The sequence below is a fragment of the Notolepis coatsorum genome, assembly GCF_963971535.1.
Source record: "Notolepis coatsorum genome assembly, chromosome: 1".
Classification (NCBI taxonomy): Eukaryota; Metazoa; Chordata; class Actinopteri; order Aulopiformes; family Paralepididae; genus Notolepis; species Notolepis coatsorum.
In genome coordinates, this window is record NC_140165.1 from 229,555,577 (window position 1) to 229,583,268 (window position 27,692).

A 27,692-nucleotide genomic window follows, 5' to 3' on the forward strand; every position below is an offset into this window, starting at 1 on the left:
TATATTATGTAGCTGCAAAGACACAACTTTTCTTTTTTCTTTTTTCAGTCCACTCCCCTTAATTATTTTATAATGCAAAGCATAGACCAGCAATGTCAGTAAGTCAGTAACCTCGTTCCCAGTTTTTTCTCCGTGAGATAAAGCCTGGTAAAGAACTACTGCCGAAAGTGTCTATGGGGTAGAATTTCCGGTGTATGTACTTCCCCTGGAAGCTGCCTCCGAACGGACCAAACTTTTCCCGAATCCTGTCGGAAAACAAGCTAGAACGTCCCGGTCATGTAGGAAATTCTTCAGGCAAAGCCGTTGCAGTGGCTTAAACGAGGAAATATTGTGCACTTCACATGTTTCTATAATTGTTTTGTCGAAACCGGAACGCCTGTAGCCAGTACTTCCTGTACTTCCGTTTAGGAGGCATATCTTATCCAGCCTAGTAAGTCAGTCACTCAGTCTCTCGCTCACTCTGCCCCTGGTGGCAGTTCACAGGCATGGCACTTGTTCAGATGATGCATCTATGACGCTGTGTGGTCATGTTTCGCTATTGAGAAAGGTGTGACTGAAAGGGAGTCAGAGTAGGGGAGACACAGTAAAGAAGGCACTGGAGGGACCGGTCCAAAGCCAGCGGGGGTTCCCTTGGCTCCAGGGGCGGGCGGCCCCAAATCACTCCACCATCTCTGGGCAAGACTCAACTTTTCAACGACTGAATATCCAGATGGGGGGGGGGGGGGGGGGACCCTGTCTTGAGTTACGAAACACTGCCTCGTCGGAATGTGCTAGGCGACGTCTTCCTGTCCGATCTGGTGAGACACATTTGCTCTTCGTTGGCCTTCCTCTCTGCCGGGGGCTGAGCGGTGGTGCCGTGGGTCGCTCTGACGCTACTCCTCAGACCCAGCTGGGCCCTGAATGCCTTACAGAAGATGAAATAGATGAGCGGATCCAGACACGTGTTGAGGATCGACAGCATGACCGACAGCTCCTTCAGGTAGTAGAACGTCTGGCCCCCGGAGGCGCACTTGTCCCCGATGAAGGAGTAGGGCAGGCGCACCAGGTGGTACGGCACGAAGCACACGCAGAAGACGCTCACCAGCACCAGCATGTTCCTGCAAGACCTGCTGAGCTTCCTGCAGCCCGGGGTGCCCCGTGGCTGGCTTCCCTGCGCCTGCCTCAGCCTCTGGGTGGTGGCGTAGTAAAAGTAGACGAGCGAGACGAGGACCAGCAGGAAGATGGCCGCCGAGACACTGTGGAGGCATTTGTAGACCAGGCTGACCTGGGTGCTGTGCAGGGCCTCGCAGCCCAGGGCCCTGTGGGCCGCGGTGGCGCCGTGCCGGCTGGTGACCAGAGACAGGGTGATGTACAGCGCCGTTGTGGCCAGGAGGAACACCCATGTTACTATGGAGATGATGTGTGCAGCCCGCATCCTCTGCAGGACGTGAGTTCCTAAAGGATGGACGATCTTCAGGTACCTGCATGGGGACAGGAGAGGCGTGGGTTATCATGAGCGAGCTGTGTAACCAGATACCCATGAGAATCAGCACCAATAATGATTATAACATGTATAAATATAACACGTATAACTCTGTATGATAGCATGTACAATAATGCTGTATATACCGTATATATATATATATTTATTTTGTATTCCTACCGTATATACAGTATATCTATACATCTATCTGTATATACCTGCATATAATCCTGTATCTGTAGATACTATATCTATATCTGTACATAATATATCCCTTACCTACTCTTACTAGTTATGCTGCTAGCCAGTATGACTACTACCATAGAGTTTTTATACCTGTATCACTGTACATATAAATACTACAACTCTGTACAGTACATCTGATTAACTCAGTAGTACTAATTTATATATTTTATACCCAGTTTAATCACCTGTACATTGTATATTACTATTGCACTTTACTGTTACATTTGCACTCTGGTTGGATCCCAAGCTTCTTTTTGTTGTACTGTACCTTTGCTGTATAATGACAATACATTTGAATCTAATCTAATATATTATGCCACAGTTAATTCAGACATTGCAACATTGAGCTGAGCTACAGTACATTGAGTGCCAACATCTCATAATGCACTTGTAACCTAGCAACGATAAACAACGATAGTTAGTTATGTCTTTTAATGAGAGAAGGCCATCCAACCTTGTCATAACGGCCACAGTGGTGGGTATCATATCTGTCACCAGTAATAGATATCTGGGCAGAATGATAGATTGATCCAGAGGTTTAAGAGTTATATATTTGATGCCAGGATTACGTTCCTTTCTGCCCTAGTGAGGCACGTGCAGACCGAGTCTGGCGTATACGGCGAACAGGTCTATAGACCATGTTCAAGCGGCAGCCATTTTGCCATTGTGTCATGCTCAGGTTGGGTTCCTTTCCACCCTCGTCCCAGGTGGGAGCATGATAACCCACACCTCTCCTGTCCCCATGCAGGTATCTGAAGATTATCCATCCTTTAGGAACTCACGTTTGTACCTATTCAAGGAGTTTAGAGTGTGGGCTAGTAGGCACATTATGAGGGAAACATGATGGCCCTTCCCAATACCAATTATGTGTAATACCTTGCTGCAGCAAGTTTTGCATTGATACATTATGTTACTGTTCCTGGTTCCAGCCGAGGAAACTATAAAGGAAGGAAGGGTCATCATGTCACTGTGTAGCGAGTGAACGCACATTGATGCCAAGTGTGGAACCTTTCTGTTCAACCGACATTGAGTTGAATTGGATCAGCCATCTCCTCTGAGTTAAACCATTTAAAGTGAGAAACCTGCTAATATTCTATTAAAGATTTTAATGTCAGAAATCTATCATAATCAATAAGTGTTTTTATTTTATTTTATGCCTATGTCTATTTTATGTCTACATTGCTGCTGTGAAGCACTTTGGGCTGCAATTCTTGTATGTAAGGTGCTATACAAATGAAGTGTATCTAACGTTTGATATATTGGTTGATGTATATTTCCTCAGATAGCTTGTATATTTGGAATTTTAATACAGGCTTCAATAGAACTGGCACCAAAGTCTGGCACCAAGCAGTGCATAGCACACTGGTATTCTGACGTGAGGACCCTTCTTTCTTTTATAGTTTCCATGGTTCCAGCTAACTGTGGTGGAGATAGTCCAGACTTTCACTATCTACTGTCACACTTCTTTTACTGCTGCTCAGCTCCGTGGACATAATCACATTCACAGGACAACTTCTCTCCTGGGCAGGTGGACTTTATTTGTCAATCTGATTTCTCAATATATCTCACAAACTTGTGTACTTGCATTAATTGTCTTTCCCTCTCTAACTGGAAACAGCGCAAATGACGGGATAGACCACCGCAACACTTCCGGTATTCTGAAATCATGGGAGAGAGAGCGGGGGGAGAAAATTAATGAATGTGGATGAGAGCCTTGACATTAAGTGGTTGTAGCTACGGCTGTGGGGTGCTGAAGACATGATCCAATATACTTTTATACACCTGGGTCCCCTGAACACGGAGAGACCAATCCCAAGTCGATCGGTACTTTCTCGGCCGAGCTATAGTCAATTGATAAACCTAGAACAATCCACAGACTCCGTGGGCAATCTGTGCATGCGGAGTTCGGGAGTAGGCTCTCATCCACATTCATTCATTTTTTCCCCCCGCTCTCTCTCCCATGAGCTCAATGTAACACGGAAGTGCAGTGGTCTATACTCTCTCTCCCAGCCACGAACTGCCTCCCCTCAAGCAACCCAAAACAAAACACTGTCTCCCATAATGCAACACTCTTAAAGTGATACCGTATAATTGTAACAATTACACAGATTTGGTGCATTACCGAACCGTCTTTGACCACTCAATGAACTTTAAAAATAATTAATTAATTAAAAGTCCCAAATCCCTCCAAAAGATACCTTGAACACTTATTTTGTTTAATCCACTTTTTCTCCTTATTTTTAAATTTTTTCTCCCATCCCAATTTCGTGTATCCAATTCTCCCCTCCCCTGTCTTGAACGTTGCTCAACACTGGTCGGTTGTAGAGAGGATAGAAGCCTTGCATCACGTGTTCCCTCCGGCACACCAGGAGGCAGCCTGTCGCATCTTTTCACCAGACAGCGTGGACTCTCATTGGCGAGGTGTAACGCATGGGAGGCTCACACTACCCCCGCCATTTCCTGTCTCTGCTGTGCAGGTGTCTCCCAACCGACCTGTAGGGGTCGCTGTCCACAACGTCCAATCCCCACCCATCGTCTTCCACCCGCTGACTCTGCCAATGAGCCAGTACGACGGCCGGCCCAAGCCGAAGGCAATGCTGAGACTGGGATTCGATAGGAGAGTCTCTTGCATTGGTGGGATGTGGGTGATCTAATGGTGCACAGGTGTGTTCTATCAGTCCTAATCAGCTGTCTAATTGCTACCACTCCTCCCGTGGCAGTAGTATCTCCCATCCTTCACATAGCCATGGGACGCATTGGTACGGGGTGTGATATTTGCCACAGTATATATATAATATATAAACCTGCATAACTGCATAATATTTACCCTAAACAACATGGTGCCTATTTATCTCCGTTCCCGAACAGTGACATGAATTGAGCCCACTACAGCCTATGAAAGATAGCAATGTCAATGTGTCTCACTGGCTGAACAGTTTTGCAGATTCAAGCTCACCTGTTAGCGGCGACATATTCCATAAATATGATGCTGGCATACATGTTGAGGTAGAAGGCAGAGGCCCCAAAAGTGCAGTAGAACATCTGGATGTGGTGCGAGTCGCTGGCATAGTGGGCGATGCGGAAAGGGAGACACAGGCTGAGGAATAAGTCCGAGGCTGCCAGGTTCTTCAGGTAGACCGTCACGCTGCTGGAGGTGGACTGCCGCACTCGGCAGAAGTAGACTTTCAGCGTGAAGCCGTTGAGGACCAAGCCCACCTAGAACGAGCATTGTATTAGGAGAGAGAAGGAACATCAATAACCAGGGTACAGAGATATGGAAAAGCAGGCAAAGGGATTAGGCTAAACAACAAAGGAATACAACAAGGGATACTCTCTTTGTTTCGTTTCATAACCAAGGTATAAGACCAGGGCTTGACATGCATTTTTTGGCTCACTAGCCACTGTGGCTAGTGGTTTTCCAAAGTCTTTAGCCACTCAGCATTTTCACCAGCCAAAAATCACCACACAAAATATTTTTTTCATCAATACATTTCCATTTTATAGCATGATGAATATGTTTAAAATCAAAATGCATATGATCGCTATTGTACAGTCTCCTCCCCACCATATGTATATATTCTCTCCCCACCGTATGTATACTTCTCTCCCACCCACCCACCCCCTCCTAATGTACAGTCCCCTCCCCATCATATGTATATACTCTCTGTCAGGATCTATGGGTAACAGTACTGTATAATAACAAATTTACCTTAATATACATTTCCTGTTATGTTGACTTCATAAGCTTGGATAAATTTACATTATTTGATTTGTGGCTAATGCTATTTTGTGCAGCTCAGATACAGAGAATAGTTGAGGAGCTGCATGTTGGGAAGAAACCCACCAGGAAGATCACACCGCAGACCACCATGAAGAAGTTGTTGGCTGAGGTGGAGATCTCACCGCAGTAGGAAGAAGTGTTGTTGTTTGTTTGCGTTGGAGTTTGGTTGAGGGAGTTGTTCAGTCCCACCCCTCCCATGTGGTCCATTATTCCGGGTTGAGCTGTCGCTGTGAATACAGGTTTATTTGCCATGCATGTATCAAAATGAATTGGATAGTTGTGTGTGTATATACAGTGTATATAAGCATTTGAAATTAAAAAGCAATGAAAGAATCACCTCCTGCAAGAGGTTCTGAGACAGACAGTCATGTTATATGTCATGCTAGCTCTGCATCTTGCTTCTCCGATTGGACTGCTCTGTGCGTCAACAGTGCACCATTACAGATTAACACTTTAATCGCCATGGGTTAAATTCATAATTTACCATCCCTCGCCAGCTCTATTTGTCTATGGAGAAGTTCCCCTTCTTTGCAGGGCTATAACTTTTTAAATTCTATTGCTAAATTGCCATTATTATGGCCCATTCAATGTCCTATATGTATTGTTCAGGGTGTAGCAACGTTAAACTTTTTCATTCACATATTCATACTAAAATATGGTCTATGGTATGTTTTTATCGTTTTCTGCAGCTTTCTTCAGAACGTGATTTATAGCCCTAAATGCATTATATTGATGATCAAATACAGTTTGGTAGGAATCTGTGCGAGATAAAAAGTTTCAACTGGACGTGGTTCTAGAAGTTTCTACGCATCATCTGATGATGACCGGATGGGCGGGGGATCGTTTATAATTCCGTGGGCAGCGTTAGATGATTCATCCAGAGTGGGTCATATGTTCATCAGATCAGTTAGTATAGAAGACGTTCGAAAATAACGCTGAATCTTACCGTGGCTTCCTCGCGCCGCTGGCAGATGAGCGTGGAACAGATTTTTTTCTATTATGGGATGTAGAAATGCCCAATCCATTTCCAGGTTGTATAATAGTATATACGTCCAAATAACGTTGTTTATTGAGTTAGGGTGAGCGATCTATTATCCAGTGTTTCAAGATGGAGTCGCGGGAGCTATAGCGAGTGGCCGGACCACATATGGATGAGCACTACCGGTTCAAAGGTTAATATCCGGTTGGCGATCTGCCGATCGGCCACCAGATGGCGCTCTTGAACCGCTAGAGAGTTGAGAGGAGATCAGCAGTGTGTCTCAGGGCTCCGGAAAGGAAATATGATTTCGATGACAGATTTTTGAAATATTGACATCAAAGACGAGTTACGGCGTCTTCGGCAGAATGAGCATGGCTCGGAATGACGTGAAAACTCGTCCGCGGCGATCATAGTGTTAATTGAAAATGGGGGACCCTGATGTAAACAACACGAAAGTCTTTCTCTGGTCTGCATCCCCTTAACAATTGTGTGTATTAAGCCGTACTGTATTGTACCCATTCTGCAATCTGTTAATAAAATGTTCAATCAATCAATCACCTGCTGAAAGAATTTCACCAATGCACATATCACTGGCCAGAGCCAGATCTCCCTGATCTTATATAAGTGGAGGCTGTAGCATACATTCTCTCTTCCATTTTTTTCAGCTGAGGAATGTTCTTCCTTCCAGATGCTATAGAGATGCTTCAAGCAACGCCAATACCACTGCTCCCAACTTCCTGCACCTGCCACTCCTGCCCGGCCAAGTTGGATGCCATGGACGCCCACGTCGTCTGCTTCTGGTGCCTGAGCAAGTCAGTTATAAATGTCCAGTGCTCCAGCTGCGCTGCTCTGGTTCTGGAAGAGTTCCTGGCCCACTTTGTCACCTTCAAGAGCCACTGTGATGAGGTGGACCCTGGTACACTCCCTCTCCTGACCTTGGATGCCTCTGACAACAGGCTTCCCTTTGCCGGCTGAGTGGGATACCCAGACTCGGAGGTCGATATCGAGGAGTACAGTAACAGTTCAGAAAAAGCACATTCCTCTCATATCTTTGAGGGAGGCGGGCAGAGTTTTCCCCAGGCTCATTCAGGCTGTGGCAGTGACTAGGGGTTTCCCCCTCCCTGAACCCAATGGTATGGTGGGCGAATATTTTCACCTTAAACCATTCCAATCAGCAGCTGTTTCTATGCCCCAGATACCCGCCCATTGACCCTTACATCGCTTGGGCTGGAAAAGACATGGCTGGGATTAAGGCTCTCGCTTCCCCCCACTTGTCTTACTCGCAGGTGGAGGGGCACATCCTGTACAGCACCAAACCTCTGGCATCCCTCATCGGGACAGTGCTCTGGTCTCGCCTGATGTCATCTGGCATCTCTCTGAACTTGCCGACAAGTCTTCCCGCTGCGGCTTGGCATATGTGCGATTAATTTGCAGTCTGGACGCGAATGGGTGAACATCTACTGCTCTGACTGCTGCTGGGAGGGACTGCTGCTGGGAGGAACTGCTGCTGGGAGAACTGCTGCTGGGAGGAACTGCTGCTGGGAGGGACTGCTGCTGGGAGGAACTGCTGCTGGGAGGAACTGCTGCTGGGAGGAACTGCTGCTGGGAGGGACTGCTGCTGGGAGGAACTGCTGCTGGGAGGGACTGCTGCTGGGAGAACTGCTGCTGGGAGGAACTGCTGCTGGGAGGAACTGCTGCTGCTGGGAGAACTGCTGCTGGGAGGGACTGCTGCTGGGAGAACTGCTGCTGGGAGGACTGCTGCTGGGAGGAACTGCTGCTGGGAGGAACTGCTGCTGGGAGGAACTGCTGCTGGGAGGGACTGCTGCTGGGAGAACTGCTGCTGGGAGGACTGCTGCTGGGAGGAACTGCTGCTGGGAGGACTGCTGCTGGGAGGAACTGCTGCTGGGAGAACTGCTGCTGGGAGAACTGCTGCTGGGAGAACTGCTGCTGGGAGGAACTGCTGCTGGGAGAACTGCTGCTGGGAGGAACTGCTGCTGGGAGGGACTGCTGCTGGGAGAACTGCTGCTGGGAGGAACTGCTGCTGGGAGAACTGCTGCTGGGAGGGACTGCTGCTGGGAGGGACTGCTGCTGGGAGAACTGCTGCTGGGAGAACTGCTGCTGGGAGAACTGTTGCTTGGAGAACTGCTGCTGGGAGAACTGCTGCTGGGAGAACTGCTGCTGGGAGAATTGCTGCTGGGAGGAATTGCTGCTGGGAGAACTGCTGCTGGGAGAACTGCTGCTGGGGGAACTGCTGCTGGGAGGAACTGTTGCTGGGAGGAACTCTTGCTGGGAGGGACTGTTGCTGGGAGAACTGCTGCTGGGGGAACTCTTGCTGGGAGGAACTGTCGCTGGGAGGAACTGCTGCTGGGAGGGACTGCTGCTGGGAGAACTGCTGCTGGGAGAACTGCTGCTGGGAGGGACTGTTGCTGGGAGAACTGCTGCTGGGAGAACTGCTGCTGGGAGGAACTGCTGCTGGGAGGGACTGCTGCGTGAGGACTGTGAGTGCTTTGGGACGGGGGAGGGGCCCATGGCAGCACCCACTGCTTGTTGAGAAGAGTAAGAACGATACGTGCTTTCACATCAGAGTCTCCGAAAGTCTCCAATAACACCAGAAAAAGTCACTAGATTTGTTGCTAGTCGCTTTTTTCACTAGAGGGGTCTGAATACTCGCTAGATATAGAGACAAAGTCGCTAAGTTGGCAACACTGCATGGTCGTAGGGACTCACGCATTTTACTATGAGTTCACAGCCGGCCTACTTCAATGAGAAGCTTGACCGCTATCAAAATTCTACACAGTATGGCGACAAACGTTCCACCCATCAGAACAGCTCAACAGAACGCTGAGGCTGGGGCACAACATGCAACTTGCACTCCCCCACCATCTGTACTAGAAAACATGGCATCAGCGCCGTCAGCCCTCACTACGGACAGTCAGACGCTGCTATTCCAAACAAGTCATTTTCATCATCCCTCTACGGTTTATGATGAAGGGCATCTTCATCCCGGAATGTTCTGGTTCCCAAAAAAACCAGGGGTGTAAGATCGATTCTAGACCTCCCCATTGCACACATTCTTAGTGGCTGATTGCAGTGAAATCATTTAGAACGCTCCCATTACCAACACCCTGTTGCACTCTGTCAAACAGGGAGACTAGTTCACTTCTGAAGGATTTGGGTGTTTTTCATTGGTTATAATGTACATAGGTAAACACCTATTAATTGTGTTTAGTCTTTTAGACAATATTTGTATTAGAGAGACATTTCACATGTTGATAGCTGGGCCTGGGAGGAGGAGATATATGGGTCAAAAGCGGTTGCTAGGGTGACGAGATCAGGGCCTAGCAGCCAAGGTCAGCCACAGAGGGAGAGCCTTCGCTTAGTAGCGCATCTCAGGGAGGAACAAGCCAACATTCCTTTAAGAGATAACAGGAGACTTCATGTTCAGAGAGCGAGAGCAAGAGCGGGAGCAGAATAGTTTGGAAAGCGAGCGAGACCAACATCAAGCAGGGAATCAGCCCTCTGAACGAGGGTTGGAGGAGCTAGACAGGAGCATGAGGAGATAGGCCGCTAGCGGGAAGCTACAGTAGGAGAGATAGCACCTAGGGACAGATGGATATTTTCTTAGCTTACCTCTAAAGACTTTCAATTTGTTAATTCTGTACGAGAACCTTGGTTTATGCAAATAAACATCCTTCTTTTGATATGAGATGACGGCTCCATACAATTTTTGTCTGGATGCAGTAACGGGGGAGAGACCAGTGTTTCAGTCAGTCCGTGGGAGGACAGAATTCCACAGAACGAAGGCCTCAACAATAAATAAATAAACTCAACGCAGAGACTTCATGGAAGGGCAGATGAAGGCTGATACTAATCAACAAAAGGCTGAAAACATGATAATCTAACACTTCTATAGTAAATGGTAAATGGTTGATGGTGCATTTATATAGGGCTTTATCCCTTTTGTTCCTCACATTCACCCATTCACTCACTGATGGCGGAGGCGACCATGCAAGGTGCCAACCTGCTCATCGGGAGCAATAAGGGGTTCTGTATCGTTAGTGGCTTAGCTTGGCATCACACTGCACTATCTCGCGTACGTGCACGCGTACTGAATAAACCACAAATGTACCTCTAATACCAGTATTAGTCTGACCACACCCCTCATCAGCTTACCTTCATAAGCAGGTGTGTGGTCACCTGCTCTCCTCCTTCTCGCTTTCACCACAAGGAAGAAGTGCCTCGGTAGATCCCCACACTTGACACCATGATGGAAGAAATTGGATTAGGAACAGCTTGGGAAACAAGGATACGTTGACATCATATCTTTATTTTCTCTCTCACTATTTTCGAGAAAATACGGCGATATTGTCTTCGTACTGGAGTGTCTAGAAGATGATGATCATTCTAAAAACCCTCCACCGGTTTTCGTATTGGGAGCACGCCGCTGCATGCTTCTCAACTGCAGTTCCTTGCTGTGTTTGTTGGGGTGAAACCTGTCAGGCCACAGCTGAACTGTCGGACATGCCGCTGTTGTGAGAAGCGGTGCGTTCCAGGTTGGGTGAGTAGTGTTTGCTGGCGGGCTCCACTTGTCTGTTAGTGCTATGGGGGCTACTTGACAAAGTTTATGGAAACCGGCCCCAGGCTAGGGTCCTTTGTTTAGCCGCCTAGGCGACAGAAGGCCTTGGTCTGGAGACCATTATAGTTTTAACTAGTGGGCCGCGACCATTGACACTGGTGATCCCTGTGTGTTCTGGACGAGTGGATTCTCTCTGTCACCGTGTTAAGGCCCCATCTTTCATATCCAAATGAGAGTATTCCTTCACGAGGGGATATGTGCATGTAATGTGCGATAGCGGCAGATTCATGTTCAAAGTCAGCCACACAGGCCAGTTGGTACTGTGCTGATTCCGCCGGATGTGGTAAAGTCACCGTTGTGAAGCGGTGTTGACATCTTGTTTTCTCTTTTCTCTTAAAAAGTGAGGAGAGGTTCAGAACGGCGGCCTGTCTGGGTGAGTGTTATGTCATTGTTTACATGTTCATAGCTTACGGTTAGCCAGTCAGCTGTTAACTGCTGCGTTAGCCTGCTGGATCGCTGCATGGCCTGCTTAAGGCCTACTATTAGCCAGTCAGCTGTTAGCTGCGGGGCTAGCATGTCGTGGTCGCTAGGTAACGTTAGCTTGCTGCTATGGCCATGGCTGGCGCGGGGTAGCTTAGCTTCTCGCGCGCCGCCGGGAGCTCGCTTCTGATCGCCGTTAGCTTGATGCTATTCTGTTGAACGTGCTTTGATTTTAACATGTTTTACACTCTTGACCGCGACGTCATCCTTGACAGGGGATGTTTCGTCGACCCTGCCCTGAGCCTGGACGGGGATTGCGTCAACAAAGAGGACTGTAGCGACTGGTTGGAGCGGCGACGCTGCCCGGATCGAACAACACAGGACGGCTGTGTTCTACGGTGTCTTGTGACTGCACTTCGCTGATCTGCGTTCCGGGTAGGAACGGGGTTGACCAGACCTCATAACACGTCTTCTGGTTTTACTTTGCTAGATGTATTGTGAATAACGGTGTTTTTTCCCAAAACGTGTGTTGTTGCAATGCATTTAGGATACGTTGCGGGTTATGTGTGAGCTGTTTTTGTCACTGGCAGTTAGCTTCTCCGTGCAGATCGTGATGTATTGATCTGGTTGTTGTGTGAGAAACATCATGGTGTTTATGTGTACCGTGTACTCACTACTAAGGCAACTAACCTATGAAGCTATGCTTGGTGACAAGTGAGTAAAAGAATGTTCTTTCTCAGACTGTAATGACAATGAACAGTGTGTTCACACATTAACAGGTTTTCCTGTTTTAACTGGCCGTATTGAGGGTAAAATAGGAGGATTGTGTTTTCCCCCCCGGTTCCCTGGGGACTTTATCACCTCCTATCAGACATGTTGTGCATTAATTGTGTCTTTTGTGTGGTAGGGATACGATGTAACTCTTAGCTTGATTGCTGAGGTTGTGCTAAATCTGCTGGAGAAACTTATTTCCTAAAGGGAAATTGGTTTGGTTGCTGTCATGTGTGCTTAGCAAGGCCTGTGGTCGATACTAATCAAGAATGATGTATTCTCTCATTGTGAAAAAAAACGGCGTTCCTCTGTTGAGTGTTTTTGCCATTTTTTGTAGGTGATGATGGGTTGTGTGTGTCATGTGACCTACAACTGGGTTGTACTGGCCACAGAAGCACATGTGTATGTTGGACCGGGGTTCTTAGAGCCCTCTCTATTCTGTGTTTTTCCTTAGTAAAAATCAGATAGCAGGTTAGCTCATGCGCTGTGTGGAGCTGTGAAACGCTTCATAGAGCTGACTATGACTGTGTCATATTCTCTTTTTGTCGTTACGTCGTATCATGGGTGTGGGGTCGTAAAGGGGTGAACTGGTAACCTTTCCTCTCCCCATTGTTCTGTCGGTCAGGGGTACACCCCCTGTCCTTCAAGGTTCCCGTCACGTGGCGGTTCGGCACGTTACGGGGGGGGGGGGGGGGGGGGGGGGGGGGGGGGAGGGAGTTCCTGGTCCCACGGCCTGGTATATTGGGCGTGTGCACCGCAGGAATTCCCCCGCCATAGAGTACGTCACCGTGCGCGTCTCTGTTGGTAGGACTTCCGTGTGCTGTTCAGGTCCATGTGATGGATCTGTTTTCAGGGGGGGTGGTCAGGGCTCCTCCTCACCAAGCGCCTATTCAGGCCTTCTGTGAGTTCGGACTCCTTCTTCCATGTGAGGAAGCCTCCATCAGAGTACAGAGCCTTCCTCCTCAGATTGTCAAAGTGAGTGGACCCTCTAGAAGGGTCCTTTTCTATTGTATGTATATTCGATTCAATTCGTTTATTGAGTGTGTATGGGTTCAGTGCCTCTTCCCCGGAGGCCCTAAAACCAGTTTTTTACATGGCTCAAGGTGCAATATATTCTTTTCAATCTGTACAGCTCGCGTGGGAAGTCTCTCTGGGGATCCCCGTCTCTTTCCTATGGGAGGGTGGTGGGATGTAAAAATGTGGACATTTTTTACCCCGGCTATGTAGACTGGGATACATACTGTTGATGCTTCCTTCTTTCTATTCCAGAAGTGTTGGAGTTAGGGAGTGTCACACCCCTCTTGTCGTTCCCCTGGGCGCCTTGGGGATTCAATGACAGGTCTAAATAGCCTGTTCATTGATGGGGGTGTGTCCCGACGCACGTATAGTGCTAGCTCGCTGTAAACAGGCGATTGACTGGCACGCCTTGGTTGCTTGTGGTTGAAACAGCGTTTTTATAAAGCAACTGAGATGGGGGTTTTTCCTCTTCCGACGACCACATCCCATGACCTGGGTGGGTTGTCGACGGATTCTCGTTCATGTCTGGGGGATGATGACGGGATGGATCTGAACATATGTAGTGGGGTCTCACGCCCTTGGGGTGGGCCACCAGGCGCGGTTCGTCCGAACGTCTGGGTGGCGCCTTCTTTTCATGTTAAGATCAACACGCATATCTGCCCTTCTCCTGGAGTAGGCATGTCGGCGTGGTTAGGGCACGGGACTGGTTCTGGTCACGCTGGTCCAGATCAGTTGAACCCGTTGTCCGCCGGGGATGCAGATCTGCTGTTCTGGTACCCTGAGGGACTTGGGCTTTTTTCAGGGGGAAAAATGCCAGGTCGGTCTGGGTGTCACAGGGTTAAGCGCTATGGAGACCCTGGTTGGGTATGTTTTTACTCAGCACTGTCGTCATGGCTTACAGCCATGCCATTCTGTACGCGCTCGATCTCGTCGGATCTCGGCCGCTACACAGGTTGGTCCTGGTTAGTACTTGGTTGGGAGACCGCCGGGGAATACCAGGTACGGTGTGCTTAGGGGCTGGTTCTCCATTATTTTTCGCTCCTCTCTCACGCATGGCGAAGAGGGGCCTGTGGGGGTGGTTTTTTGACCTCCTCTGGTGACCCTGTGCTTCCCGTACCGCCAGGCCCGGTCCGAAGTGATGTTTGCGACCCGTAGGCCTGGGTTAACCCTTTTTGGAAACTGAAACACTTGTACTGCGGTATAGCCGGTGTATACCCGCAGGTGTGTTTTGGAGTTTTTTCTTGAGGGGTTATAGGAACAACCACCGCATTGGGTAACACCGAGGTGGTTGATTCCCTGGTGTGTTGGAGCAGTGTCAACTCCCGGGTTCACCGTTTGAGGGTGCCCCTGCACGTTCATGACGTCTGCCAATCGTGTCAGCCTTCTCTGCCTCGACCCCTCTGGGTGGGGGTTGTTAAATGGAGGCTTGGTCATGCAACACCGCCAGCTTACGCTCCTTCCGCCGGGGCGGCTGTGTTCAGCTGTCCCCTCTGGCGCCTGTCTCGTCCGCAGTCTCCAGGCTAGGGTTAACAGCCTGTTGCCTGGTTTTTCCCCGGTGCGCTGCCTGCTTCCGTTGGTTAACCTTTTTTGTGTGCTTACGGCCATGCTGACTGCCTGTTCTGCAGGGTCAGTGTGCCAGGCGGTGTACTATTGGGGGGACGGGGCCCGCTCGGCTTACGGCCATACCGACCTGAACACGCCCGATCTCGTCCGATCTCGGAAGCTAAGCAGGTTCTGGCCTGGTTAGTACTTGGATGGGATTCCGCCTGGGAATACCAGGTGCAGTAACTGAGGGGCCTTTGTCCGAATACGCTGGCGATGTGGGGGGCGGGGCACTGCGTGCCCACCTGGTGGGGTCTTGATGCTGGCATCATGGACTTCTCCGGGCCCCCATTCTAGGGAGTCCAGTCCTTTTGGTGGGTCTGGGTCTTCCTTCGTGCTCCGCTGCTACGGCCTTGCCACGGGGTTGGGTTTGCCCTTGACCCCGTGATTCTGGGGGCAGTAACGAGGTTGTTCCTCCGTTCGTTCCCGGGTGGCATGCGGGTTGTGCGTGTGTGTAGTCGTGGGGTCAAGCCACGGTCTGCTCACCCTGTGCGTTGAGTTGCTTGAGTGCCTCTTCGCACGGTCGGGTCCGTCGCCCTCCCGTGACGTCCCTAATAGGGGGGCTACCCGCCATTAGGGGGGGTCGGGGGGGCTCGGCCCTCCCTGTTCTGATGGTTGTGGGGGGGCTGTCAGCGGGGTGTATTTGTCAGCCAGTGGCTCCGCTTGGCCTCCCTTGTGCAGTGTGATGCCAAGCTAAGCCACTAACGATACAGAACGATAGGTTATGACTATAACCAAGTTCTGTTAGTTAGGGGCGATGCTTGGCATCAGACGGCCGCTGCAGCCCTTGTCCTCACCTTGTGGTGAAAGCTTGGGAAGGAGGAGAGCAGGTGACCACACACCTGCTTATGAAGGTAAGCTGATGAGGGGTGTGGTCAGACTAATACTGGTATTAGAGGTACATTTGTGGTTTATTCAGTACGCGTGCACGTACGCGAGATAGTGCAGTGTGATGCCAAGCATCGCCCCTAACTAACAGAACTTGGTTATAGTCATAACCTATCGTTAATTGTCTTGCTCAAAGACACTTCGACATGCTGCCCTGGAGGAGTAGGAATCGAACCAGCAATCGAACCGAGAACTTTCCAATTCTATGACCGCTCTACTTCCTGAGCCACTGTTGCCTACTTACTTGCCCCCTTATCTTTCCACCCCACAGGAAATGCCTCTGTTTCTCCTTCCAAGGGACAGCATACGAATACCAGAGGATTTGTTTGGATACTTTGTGGCGCTTCACACTTTCTCTGTGTGTGGAGACCACCAGGGCATGAACACCTTATTCTACCTGGATGACATTCTGGTTCTCAGTCAGACAGAGGAGACAGCAAAGCTTCACACCAGACTTAAAAACCATTTACCATTTACTTCTAGTGGAGCATCTGTCCCTGTTGGGGTTTGCCATCAACTGGAAAAAGAGCACACATTTCCCCTGCCACCAGAATACATACTTGGGTGTTGTTCTGAACTCGGCCTCCATGATGCCTTCTCTCTCCTCAGTGTCAAGAGGACATCCTGAGTAGCAGACTGAGAGCATTTCTTCTTCTCAGCGATCAATGGGTCTCATTCCCGAAAATTTTCCAAAGATATATTCTGGAAGACTTATCTTGGAACCACTGAGACATAATCTATGACAAGTACACTCTGAGTCCTGAACGTGCTGGTAATATGTCTTAAGTGGCTGAAACGGTCGCAAAAATTATATGATCTGATATCTGCTTGGAGAATGGCATTCTGTCGTAAACTCCAAAGCGCGTTCCCGTTCAGCTCATTTGCATACAAAACACGCCTCCATAGTTCCTTATAAGGCAACTAGTGACGCATCTGTGTGAAATGGAATGGCGGAAGTGCTTTGCGAGCCGCGTGATTACGAAACCTAGCGTCAGTCAGTGCCAATCAGAGAGCGTCTCCGAGAAATGCGGCTAGGTTTCGTTATCACGCTTGCACCCATCAAAACTAGATTAGATTAATGTATTTGCATCATATACAGCTTGCGGTACACACCTGCCGCAGCGCGCGCACACACAGACACACACGCGCGCGCGCGCGCGCGCACAGTACTGTATATGAATGAATGAATGACATACACGGCGGGCGTAATGAATGAACGCAGTAGGATGGCTTATTATTCCATAAGCCTATAGCTACTGTTCATTCGTAGGCGCACACAAGACTTGTTATGGAATATTAATGCAGTCTATTTCCACCAATTAGCTTTAGTTCTTATTTATTTATCCACTGTCATTTCAGTGTTGGTGTATAGGCTATATAGTGTATTTCAATATAAGTTTAATTGATTAATGATATATTCGAAGGAATGCAGGTTTATAGCTATATCAACCCCCTCCAATGTACAGTAAATGACCAAGTATGGTTTTGTCAATATTCCAATGTACAGTTTTGCTTGTACAGTGTAAGTCTATCCCCCACCCATCCCTACCCAACCTCCTCCAACAGTTTCTACGTCAAATGTACTCTCTTTTCTGGACTCTTTTTGTATCACAAACAGTACTGTATTTGCAAATCTGGTATGTCATAAATGTATAGATGTAGCAGTACTGTCTATCTGTGTCATGTGTGTCATATATGTTATGATGAATTGAAATGAAAATGGGGGACCCTGATGTAAACAAGACGAAATTCTTTCTCTGGTCTGCATCCCCTTATGTAATTGAGCTGTACTGTACTGTACCCATTCTGCAATCTGTTAATAAAGTTTTCAATCAATCAATCAAACAAAGGTCTGTCCCATTGTATACCAATCAATGGGATACATTGCATGTTGACCTGCATTCTTTCAAATGTATATAATTAATCATTAAAACAGATGTGTAACAAATAAGAAATACAAATTCCACAGAAGGCATTAAATTATTATTATTTTCAATCATTTCACAATAATTGCATAATTGTGTTTGAATATCTGAGTAATTATTTGTCCAAAATAGCTGGTTCAGATATGGTTAATCCAGCTGCCCTGTGATCAGATTAATCCATATTATTTATTTTTCCAACATCAAATTCGTAATTTCTTATCGTACAAATATTGTCATATTTATTTTAATTATGATTAAGTAATTAATTCCAAGGAGGCCTGTAGCGTTGACGTGAAGGAATCACTATGAGAACACAGTCTGTCAAGTTATTTTGTCGTAACTTCGTTCGAGAATGAGACCCAATGCCTTTATGCATGAGATGAGCGGGTCTTCTACCCTTTCTCTGTTACAGTGCGTAACCTGAGGTTGTATACTAGCCTGCTCCTACCCTCAGGTTTTGGCAGGGGCACAAGTTTTGTCTGATTGATTGATTGAAAACTTTATTAACAGATTGCAGAATGGGTACAATACAGTACAGCTCAATACACACAATTGTTAAGGGGATGCAGACCAGAGAAAGACTTTCGTCTTGTTTACATCAGGGTCCCCCATTTTCAATTCATCAGGACATATATGACATACATGACATACAGATAGACAGTACTGCTACATCTATACATTTATGACATACCAGATTTACAAATACAGTACTTTTTTTGATACAAAAAGAGTCTAAAAAAGAGAGTATATGCATTTGACCTAAAAACTGTACATTAGAGGATGTTGGGTAGGTGGGGGGGGGTGGGTGGGTGGGGGGGGCTGTACATTGGAGGTGGTTGGGTGGGTGGGGGGTTGTTGGGTAGGAGGGGTGGGTGGGGAACACTGTACAACTGTACAAGCAAAACTGTGCATTGGAATATTGACAAAACCATACTTGGTCATTTACTGTACATTGGAGGGGGTTGGGTTAGGGCATTTACAGGGGCCAGTTTCGAATTGCAGTCTCCCGTAGGTGTTCTTTGAGAGTGGTTTTGAAAGTGGGTAGTGATTCACATTCCTTTACAGCTTTGGGTAGGGCGTTCCACATTGATGTGGCATAATTGCGAAACGTGTTTAGTCCCTTGTTTGAGCCGAATCTGTCTCCTATCTCCGTTTGGTCTTTTGGGGCCAACAGGGGGCTTTAGCTTCACCTATTAGTTCAGTGTGTGTGTGTGTGTGTGTGTGTGTGTGTGTGTGTGTGTGTGTGTGTGTGTGTGTGTGTGTGTGTGTGTGTGTGTGTGTGTGTGTGTGTGTGTGTGTGTGTGTGTGTGTGTGTGTGTGTGTGTGTGTGTGTGTGTGTGTGTGTGTGTGTGTGTGTGTGTGTGTGTGTGTGTAAGAAAAGGTTGTGGCTTAGCATAAACAGACCTAAGTCAACAACCGTTGGGCCAATCATCACAAAACGTGCAGGATATGTCCCCATAAGTACACATATCCTGAAAGTTGCATTCAAATCAACCACTAGGAGGTGCTACAAATGAAAGAAATGAGCGTGGTATAACACAAATCTGAATATAAATAAAAAAAGATGCTTTTTTGATGCTTTGCTCACCACCAACGGCATACGTTGTGGAGTAACATTACACACACGTTGCGATCGATGTGAAATCATGGTTGGATCAAAGCCTGACAAAAAAAACTGTGCCCGGAGGGATTTGAGCGTAACACAGGCCAAGATATAAGGTTTTCAAAGGGTGCTCTATACTGCCACCTGGCAGGATGCGGCCGGTATTGCACTTTGGCGATCTCAGGATGATTCCCCATGTTAATCCAGAGGTCCGTGCCTGAAATGAATAGAAACATTGAATAAAATAAATAACGATGAAAACCCGACTATACTCTGGGTCTGGCGCTGAACGGTTGACGAGATAACCCGACTATCCTCGGGTCTGGCGCTGATTGAGTTAAAGGCCCCATGAAATCAACATGTTTTTAATTTCCTGGAAAAATTTCACCCACCGGCGAGTTTTCCTTTCGACAAACCAGGAGAATGGCCCGATTGGAAGCAACGTTTTGTGAGATTCAGAACGGCTACCAAGTTGGATAAGAAAGATGGTGCCGTGCAGGTTAGCAGTCTGATATATGCTATGGGAAGCGAGTCGGAGAATAAGTCTCCCGTAAGTTGCAGCTGACAAGGGACTTGACACTCGCGCTGACCATAGAGACGGTCAGGCAGTCTGAAGAGGTTGCTTCGCAGATCAGCATGCAAGGAGAGACAGCTGGAGGCCGGTCGATACACAAGGTCACTCACAACAAGCGCTACAAAGGCAATGGCAGCCAGGGTAAGCCACAAGGGGGCGACAGAGGACAATGTAGACAATGTGGGAAAGCGTGGCACAGTAGAGATGAGAACTGTCCAGCTAAAAAGTCCACATGTAATACCTGCGACAAAGTAGGGCACTGGAGCAAAGTGTGTAGGAATAGGAAAGCAGTACGTGAGGTCAGAGAACAAAAAGAAGTGCAGCAACAACAGGTCAGACTCCGGGTCAGAAGATGGGTACTACATGTGGGAAGTGAGTAAAGCAGGTGGGTCACCAAAGAAGTGGGCCGTCAAGATGTTGATGGGTTCCACACCGGTCAAGTTCAAAATCGACACTGGGGCGGATGTGAGCATCATTCGTGAGGAGACCTACCAAACAGACCGCTGGAGCCTGCGGAAATACCACTGGACAGCCCAGGTGGCGAGCTGCAGTGCATAGGACAGATCCAGAGCACTGTGACCTACAAGGGTAAGACACACCCACTTACAGCTTATGTCATCCGGGGGCCTACAGTAAACAACCTACTCAGCAGGCCAATATCAGTGAAAATGAATCTAGTGAGAAGAGTGGAGGAAATGGTGAGCAGCAGCGGGAAAAATTTACATTTGCAGGCAGGCATGGGACATTACAAACTGAACCAGTAAGAATACTGATGAAAGGTGGCGCCCAGCCGTACGCTGTATACACAGCGCAACGTGTACCTCTCCCTATGCTGCAGAAGGTCATGGAAGAGCTCCAGAGGATGGAGGGGAACGACATCATCGAGAGGGTGACACAGCCTACCGATTGGTGTGCACCCATGGTGCCGGTCCTGAAGAGCACAGGCAAAGCCTGCATCTGTGTGGATCTCAAGAGGCTGAACGAGGCTGTTAAAAGAGAACAGTACACCCTGCCCACTACCGACGAGATCACAGCAAAGCTAAGCGGGGCCACAGTCTTCACGTCACTCGATGCCGCCAGTGGATTCTTCCAAATCCCGTTGCACCCAGACAGCTGTAAACTCACCACCTTCATCACGCCGTTTGGCAGGTTCAACTTCAAGCGACTGCCATTCGGGATCACAAGCGCGCCTGAAATCTTCCAGAGGAAGATGATGGAGACCCTGGACAGGTTAGAGGGCGTCGAGATCTTTATGGAAGACATTCTCGTCTATGGGGCCACAGAAAAGGAGCATGACAGTCGCCTGGAGGTGATGCAGCGCATAGAGACGGCTGAAGCTGAATCGAGAAAAGTGCTCCATCAAGCAAAGTCAGCTACGGTTTCTCTGGCACATCATCGACCAGTCCGGGATCCGGCCTGACCCAGGGAAAGTGGAGGCTATCCGGCAGCTGGCGCCGCCAACAGATATGCAGGAGCTGAGGAGGGTGCTGGGAATGGTGAATTATCTCGGCAGGTACGTCCCAGACCTCTCAACAGTAGGACAGCCGCTGTATGAGCTCCTGAAGCACAAGAATGCATGGGCATGGAATTATGCCCAGCAAACAGCTTTTCAGAGGATCAAAGAGATGTTGACCACAGCACCAGTACTCGCCTTCTACGACGTGAGCAAGCCCACCGTCGTGTCTGCAGACGCAAGCAGTTACAGGTTAGGGGGCGTGCTACTTCAACTTCATGGTGAGCAGTGGAAACCTGTGGCGTACTGCTCAAGATGCCTCACCGAAGCAGAAACGCGCTACGCCCAGATTGAAAAAGAAGGTCTGGCGGGCGTGTGGGCGTGCAAGAGGTTCGACCGGTACCTCAGTAGCCTGGACCAGTTCAAGCTAATAACTGACCACAGGCCCCTTGTACCTCTCATTAACACTCGCAGCCTGGACAATGTGCCTCTCCGATGCCAGCGACTCCTCATGAGGCTCATGAGGTTCAATGCGGTGGCAGAGTATGCTCCTGGAAAGACTCTGGTTGTCGCAGATACTCTGTCATGCAGCCCAATGGCCAACATAGGTGCAGACTTGGACACACAGCGTGAGGTGGCATGCTATGTGGTTAGTGTAATGGAGGGGATCCCAGCATCCGCAAGCAAGATGGACGAGATCAGAGCGGCCACAGCAGCTGAGGCCGAACTGCTGTCAGTCGCCAGACTCATCAAAAAGGGATGGCCTGAACACCTAGCCGAGGTGCCTATCGAGGCGAGATCCTATGTCCCAGTGAAATCAGAGCTGTCAGAGCGAAATGGACTTGTCCTAAGAGGGACATTGGTCATGTCGAGACCGATGAGAGGAGAGATCCTTCAGAGAGTGGTATATTCTATGGTATATTCTATGGTATGTTCTATGGTATGTGGTATGTTCTATGGTATGTGTGTGGTATATTCTATGGCATGTGGTATGTTCTATGGTATGTGGTATATTCTATGGTATGTGGTATGTTCTATGGTATGTGGTATATTCTATGGTATGTGGTATGTTCTATGGTATGTGGTATATTCTATGGTATGTGGTATGTTCTATGGTATGTGGTATGTTCTATGGTATGTGGTATATTCTATGGTATGTGGTATATTCTATGGTATGTGGTATGTTCTATGGTATGTGGTATGTTCTATGGTATGTGTGTGGTATATTCTATGGCATGTGGTATGTTCTATGGTATGTGGTATATTCTATGGTATGTGGTATGTTCTATGGTATGTGGTATATTCTATGGTATGTGGTATGTTCTATGGTATGTGGTATATTCTATGGTATGTGGTATGTTCTATGGTATGTGGTATGTTCTATGGTATGTGGTATATTCTATGGTATGTGGTATGTTCTATGGCAGGGGTGGCCAACCCGTGGCTCGCGAGCCGCATGCGGCTCTTTGCCCGTCAATGTGCGGCTCTTCCATCCATAAAAAAAAATAAAAATAAAAAATATTATAATTTTCTTTTTTTACTTTTTTTTTTTTATGTCACTCATTCGACAAGGACGTAGAATAAACATTTAATTTCTTTTTTAAATGGTCCATTTGCATGTTCTTGGTATCTGAATCTAGGGAATTTCTCCACCATTTTTCATCATATTGCAACACCGTTTTTTGCAAGACGTTCACAGAAAGGTAGAGAAACTAACTGCGTTCTGTTTTATGGCAATAACGTTCAGGTTTGTGGGAGATAATCCCAAAAAATAAGAGAAATAAAAAAGTTAATCCAGAAGTCAGATGATTGACGGGCTGGTGTGAGCTGGGTAGGGTCGTTTTTCAAAATTTGAAAGCCCTGCGTCTCTTCCTTCAAAAGACTACACTCACTTTCGGATGTGCCACTTCCTCCTGTCAATATGCGCCGGTTTCCGACTCAATGCCCTGAGATTTCTATAATCTTATATTTCACTAATAACAGTTAAAATAATTGGTAAACAAACGTAATGCTGAAAATATACACTTTTACTGTATATCTCGGGCTTAAGAGGTTAACCCTGTGAGGCCCAAATTAAAAAGACATTAGCAACTTCAGAGGCCAGAGGGTGGGACATAATAAACACATTTACTATCAAATAGCATTGTGAGGCTGAACAACAGGACCAATTGACTATACATGTGCTTAAATGGGAACTATCTTATAAATGGCCTTTTCAGCGTTTAGCATTGTTTCCTAGCTATGTGGACTTATATTAATATGATCTATGTCTCTAATTCTCATATTCTTCCAATTCTCCTCTCACAATATTCACCCTCACTGAACTGAGTCATCTGAAAATTTGCATATCTGTGATGTCAGAGATTTCTCAGCTGCATAATAATGTGGCAGTTGATGTGGCAGTTGGCACCAGGCCACACAGTGGTTGGAGCCCAGCCTGAGTCAAAACGGCTTAAGATCTTGAGATAGAAAAATGCGGTTTTTGAGTACTTGATTAGAAATACAAACCGTACGTTAAATCTAGAGGAAGGAAGGACGTGGTACTTACCTCACCATTTGAAAAAAACCTAGGTGTTCCATAGACTCACAGGAATTGTGTAAAAGTGCCCAAATAGTGAAAGAAATAGTCAAATAGTTCCCCTTTAACATTTTTTAAATAAACATTCTTTTTTTAAATGGCTAAAAGTGATTTTGTAATTTTGCAACCGTGGGTCTCACAGGGTACTTTTAACACTGTGAGGCCCAAATAAAAAAGACATTAGCAACTTCAGAGGCCAGAGGTGGCCATCGGCGTATTTAGACCACTATCAGTAGGGCACGTGCCCTACTGATGATCATCTGTGCCCCACTGATTTTTTTTTTTACAAATGTTTTTTATTTCCCCTTTTTTAACATGATCAAATTATCATTTAACATGATCAAATAATTATTATAATATTTTTTACTTCACTTTGAAATATTATAGTGAAATATTTTGCAATGTTGTCGCATTTATCTTGTTGAAATCCTCCAACAGGCTCTTTTTTGTAAGTTGACTGGTTTGCACACCAATAATACAGTGCAATAATAGAATAGTAGAATAGATAGTAAAATTATGCAATAGAATGGCCAGAGTAAAATAGTGCTACAGTACAATCAACAGCGGGGTGTATTAGAAGGCTATGGTGAAGAGGTACGTTTTTAGCTTATTTCTGAAAATATTAAGAGATCTAGCTTCCCTAATGTCCATAGGTAGTGTGTTCCATAACTTTGGTGCATAGTTAGCAAAGGCTGCATCCCCGATTTTCTTTAGACTGTGGCTTGGAACCTTCAATAGTAGATGATCGCAATGTTTATACTTTGTATATAAGGAGGAGGACCTTGAAATCAATTCTAAATGTTACCGGAAGCCAGTGTAGGTTATTTACTTGTAACTTTGGGTTTGATCCAAGGAGTAAGTTGCCCCATATTGCTCTGTAACATTTCTCTTTTTGTTATAGGACCGACTAGTAGGATTTCAGTTTTGCCCTCATTTAATTTTAGGAAGTTGTTCGTCATCCATTTGTTTATTGCTAAGAGACAGGCGGAAATGGAGTTTATAGCTGTGTGATCATTTGGTTCAGCGGAGATGTACAATTGTGTGTAATCTGCGTAACTATGGAAACATACATTGTGCTTTCTAATGATGTCTCCTCAATGTTCAATGTTCAATGCAATGTTCAATGCAAGTAAAGCACTTTAAAGTATGACTAAATGCTTTCTTGACTATATATATAGTAACTGTTCCAAAATGCATAGATTTCTATGTATTTTAGGGGTTTGGGGGGCTAGCTCTTTTTAATATAAATGTCAGATTGTTTTATTTATTTCATAGATTTCTATGCATTTCAGGAGTTTGGGGGGCTGGCTCCCCCAAATAATTAAATAACATAACCCTAACCTAACCCTAAAACCGAAATAAAGTTTTAAAAAAATAGTTACAAAATCCACCCATTTTCGCCCACAAACCGGCCAAATTTTTTTTGCGGTCGCGCTACGCTACGCTCTTCATTGTTTTTGGTGCCCTTCTGTGCCCTACTGAAGTGCTGGGTCGAGATACGCCCCTCACCTATAAACACATGAAGGGTGCCGTGACTGAAACAAAAGGTTGAGAAACGCTGGTATATGGTGTGGCTCTTTGTGGTACCACAGTAATTTTTGTGGCTCTTAGTCTCTGACTGGTTGGCCGCCCCTGTTCTATGGTATGTGGTATATTCTATGGTGTGTGGTATGTTCTATGGTATGTGCTATGTTCTATGGTATGTGGTATGTTCTATGGTATGTGATATGTTCTATGGTATGTTCTATGGTGTGTGGTATGTTCTATGGTATGTGCTATGTTCTATGGTATGTGGTATGTTCTATGGTGTGTGGTATGTTCTATGGTATGTGATATGTTCTATGGTATGTTCTATGGTGTGTGGTATGTTCTATGGTATGTGCTATGTTCTATGGTATGTGGTATGTTCTATGGTGTGTGGTATGTTCTATGGTATGTGATATGTTCTATGGTATGTTCTATGGTGTGTGGTATGTTCTATGGTAAATTATTTATTTCAAATAGATTGAGAATGTACCCATTTTCAAAGTTGAATAAATGTTTCATTTTCATATTTTGTGATGCTTTGTGTGTTCTGCTTTATGTGTCCACCCCGTCATGTGCTGGTCCACCCTGTCATCTTGATATTTTTTAATAATAATTCAATCATACTGTGAGATATGTTTAAATAATCTAGTGTGTTCAATAGCTAAGTGGGGGGCAATAATATGCAAATAAAAAACTGCATCCAAATATCACAGTTTTCTCCTAATTATAAAATATATATGTGCGAATTGTATGTGTGTCTTTTAAAAACAGATGGTTTACATAAAATCTTTTATTTATTTATAATTTAAAGCAAACAAATAACCCTGTTCAGGAAAGGGACATCATACCTTTCTGAAAAAGTAATTTCCATCTTAATATTGCAATGAAAACATATTTAACAGTAATGTATTATGTCCATGACAGGGTGGACATTCACATATCTCATGGTTTATTCTGCGAATATATGCCCATAATTATCTGAAAATATGTGTGGGAGCTCAGCTTATATATATTTCTACAACTTGAGTATCTACTATTTATGATAAGACATAAAGGGAATGGGAAATTAAGATAAACATTTCTGAGTATTGTGAGGGTTGAAAGGCACTCTATGGTGATATTGACCCTTACAGCACATTGTAACTGGACTAGCACTCTATAAAAGTGTTATATATATAATTAACCACACCAAACTGAACTGTCTTAGAACTGGAGTAAATAGAAAGTGTATCATAGTAATCTCCCTTTGTAATGGTTTCACATCAACTTTCTAATTCTTCTGAATGTATCATAGTAATCTCCCTTTGTAATGGTTTCACATCAACTTTCTAATTCTTCTGAATGTATCATAGTAATCTCCCTTTGTAATGGTTTCACATCAACTTTCTCATACTTCCCAGTGTATCATAGTAATCTCCTTTTGTAATGTTTTCACATCAACTTGTCTTTATTTAATTTAACTTTTAACAATATACTATAGGCTGATAATGTTTATGTAAATACTATGTGCTGCTGAGACCAAGAACCACAATGGAAATAACTCTGTGACTTTTGTGCTATCCTTGATAATTGTAGGATGCATGACTTGTTGTAACATGTATTTCAATAATTGTCAAATGAGCTAAACTAAACAAAATGGTAATCTCCATTTGTAATGGTTACACACGAGCTTTCTAACTCCAAACCAATCCTCATTTTGTCTTATAATATTAAATCAAAGTCTTTGACAGCCAGGCGTTTTAAGGCGTACCAGGAAAATGACCGTTCAAGAATATAACTTATATAATATAAGAATACAACTGAGTAACCTTTTCTATCAATATGAGTTCTATGCTGGTTGTGAGACGATCCGAGCCAGGAACAGCACACTACATTTACATTTACATTTACATTTACATTACATTACATTGCATCACATAATTTGCAAGGATTGTGCCATTGTGTTTCGCATTGCTGTCACCACATTAGGGACAATGCCTGCTATAGTATGTGGTGACCCACCACAAAAAGACTGGTGACCCATTATGGGTCCGAACCTATAATTTAAGAAACGCTGGTTTAGGCACTTGAAAGGAGAAACTTAAGAGCATGCTACATTATCATCAACATAAGGACTTGGGTGTGTTAAAATCTTACCTTTCAGGCTGCTGTGGTCATGGTTAAGACTTGTGCCCAGGCTCTACTTTGCAGAACCTTTGGAGAGTCAGAACTCACCTGCCACTGCGTGAGG

At 46.0% G+C, this 27,692-nt stretch overlaps 1 protein-coding gene across 1 annotated transcript; it reads right to left on the minus strand.

Annotated features, from left to right (window-relative positions):
• LOC311236295 (P2Y purinoceptor 14-like) lies at positions 1–27,692 on the minus strand. Its single transcript, XM_084323980.1, has 4 exons — positions 27,599–27,692; positions 5,553–5,716; positions 4,665–4,924; positions 1–1,460 (listed from the first exon to the last, which is right to left on the minus strand). Exons 2-4 carry the CDS (start codon positions 5,694–5,696, stop codon positions 743–745), a joined length of 1,122 nt encoding a protein of 373 aa, XP_084180106.1. The 5' UTR covers positions 5,697–5,716; positions 27,599–27,692; the 3' UTR covers positions 1–742.

Excerpts from the sequence above, each read along its gene's own strand:
- LOC311236295 (XM_084323980.1), bottom strand. The coding sequence starts at position 5,696 with ATGGACCACATGGGAGGGGTGGGACTGAACAACTCCCTCAACCAAACT. Across the intron at positions 4,925-5,552 it reads TCTGCGGTGTGATCTTCCTG|GTGGGCTTGGTCCTCAACGG; the intron begins GTGGGTTTCTTC and ends TGCTCGTTCTAG. Across the intron at positions 1,461-4,664 it reads GAATATGTCGCCGCTAACAG|GTACCTGAAGATCGTCCATC; the intron begins GTGAGCTTGAAT and ends GTCCCCATGCAG.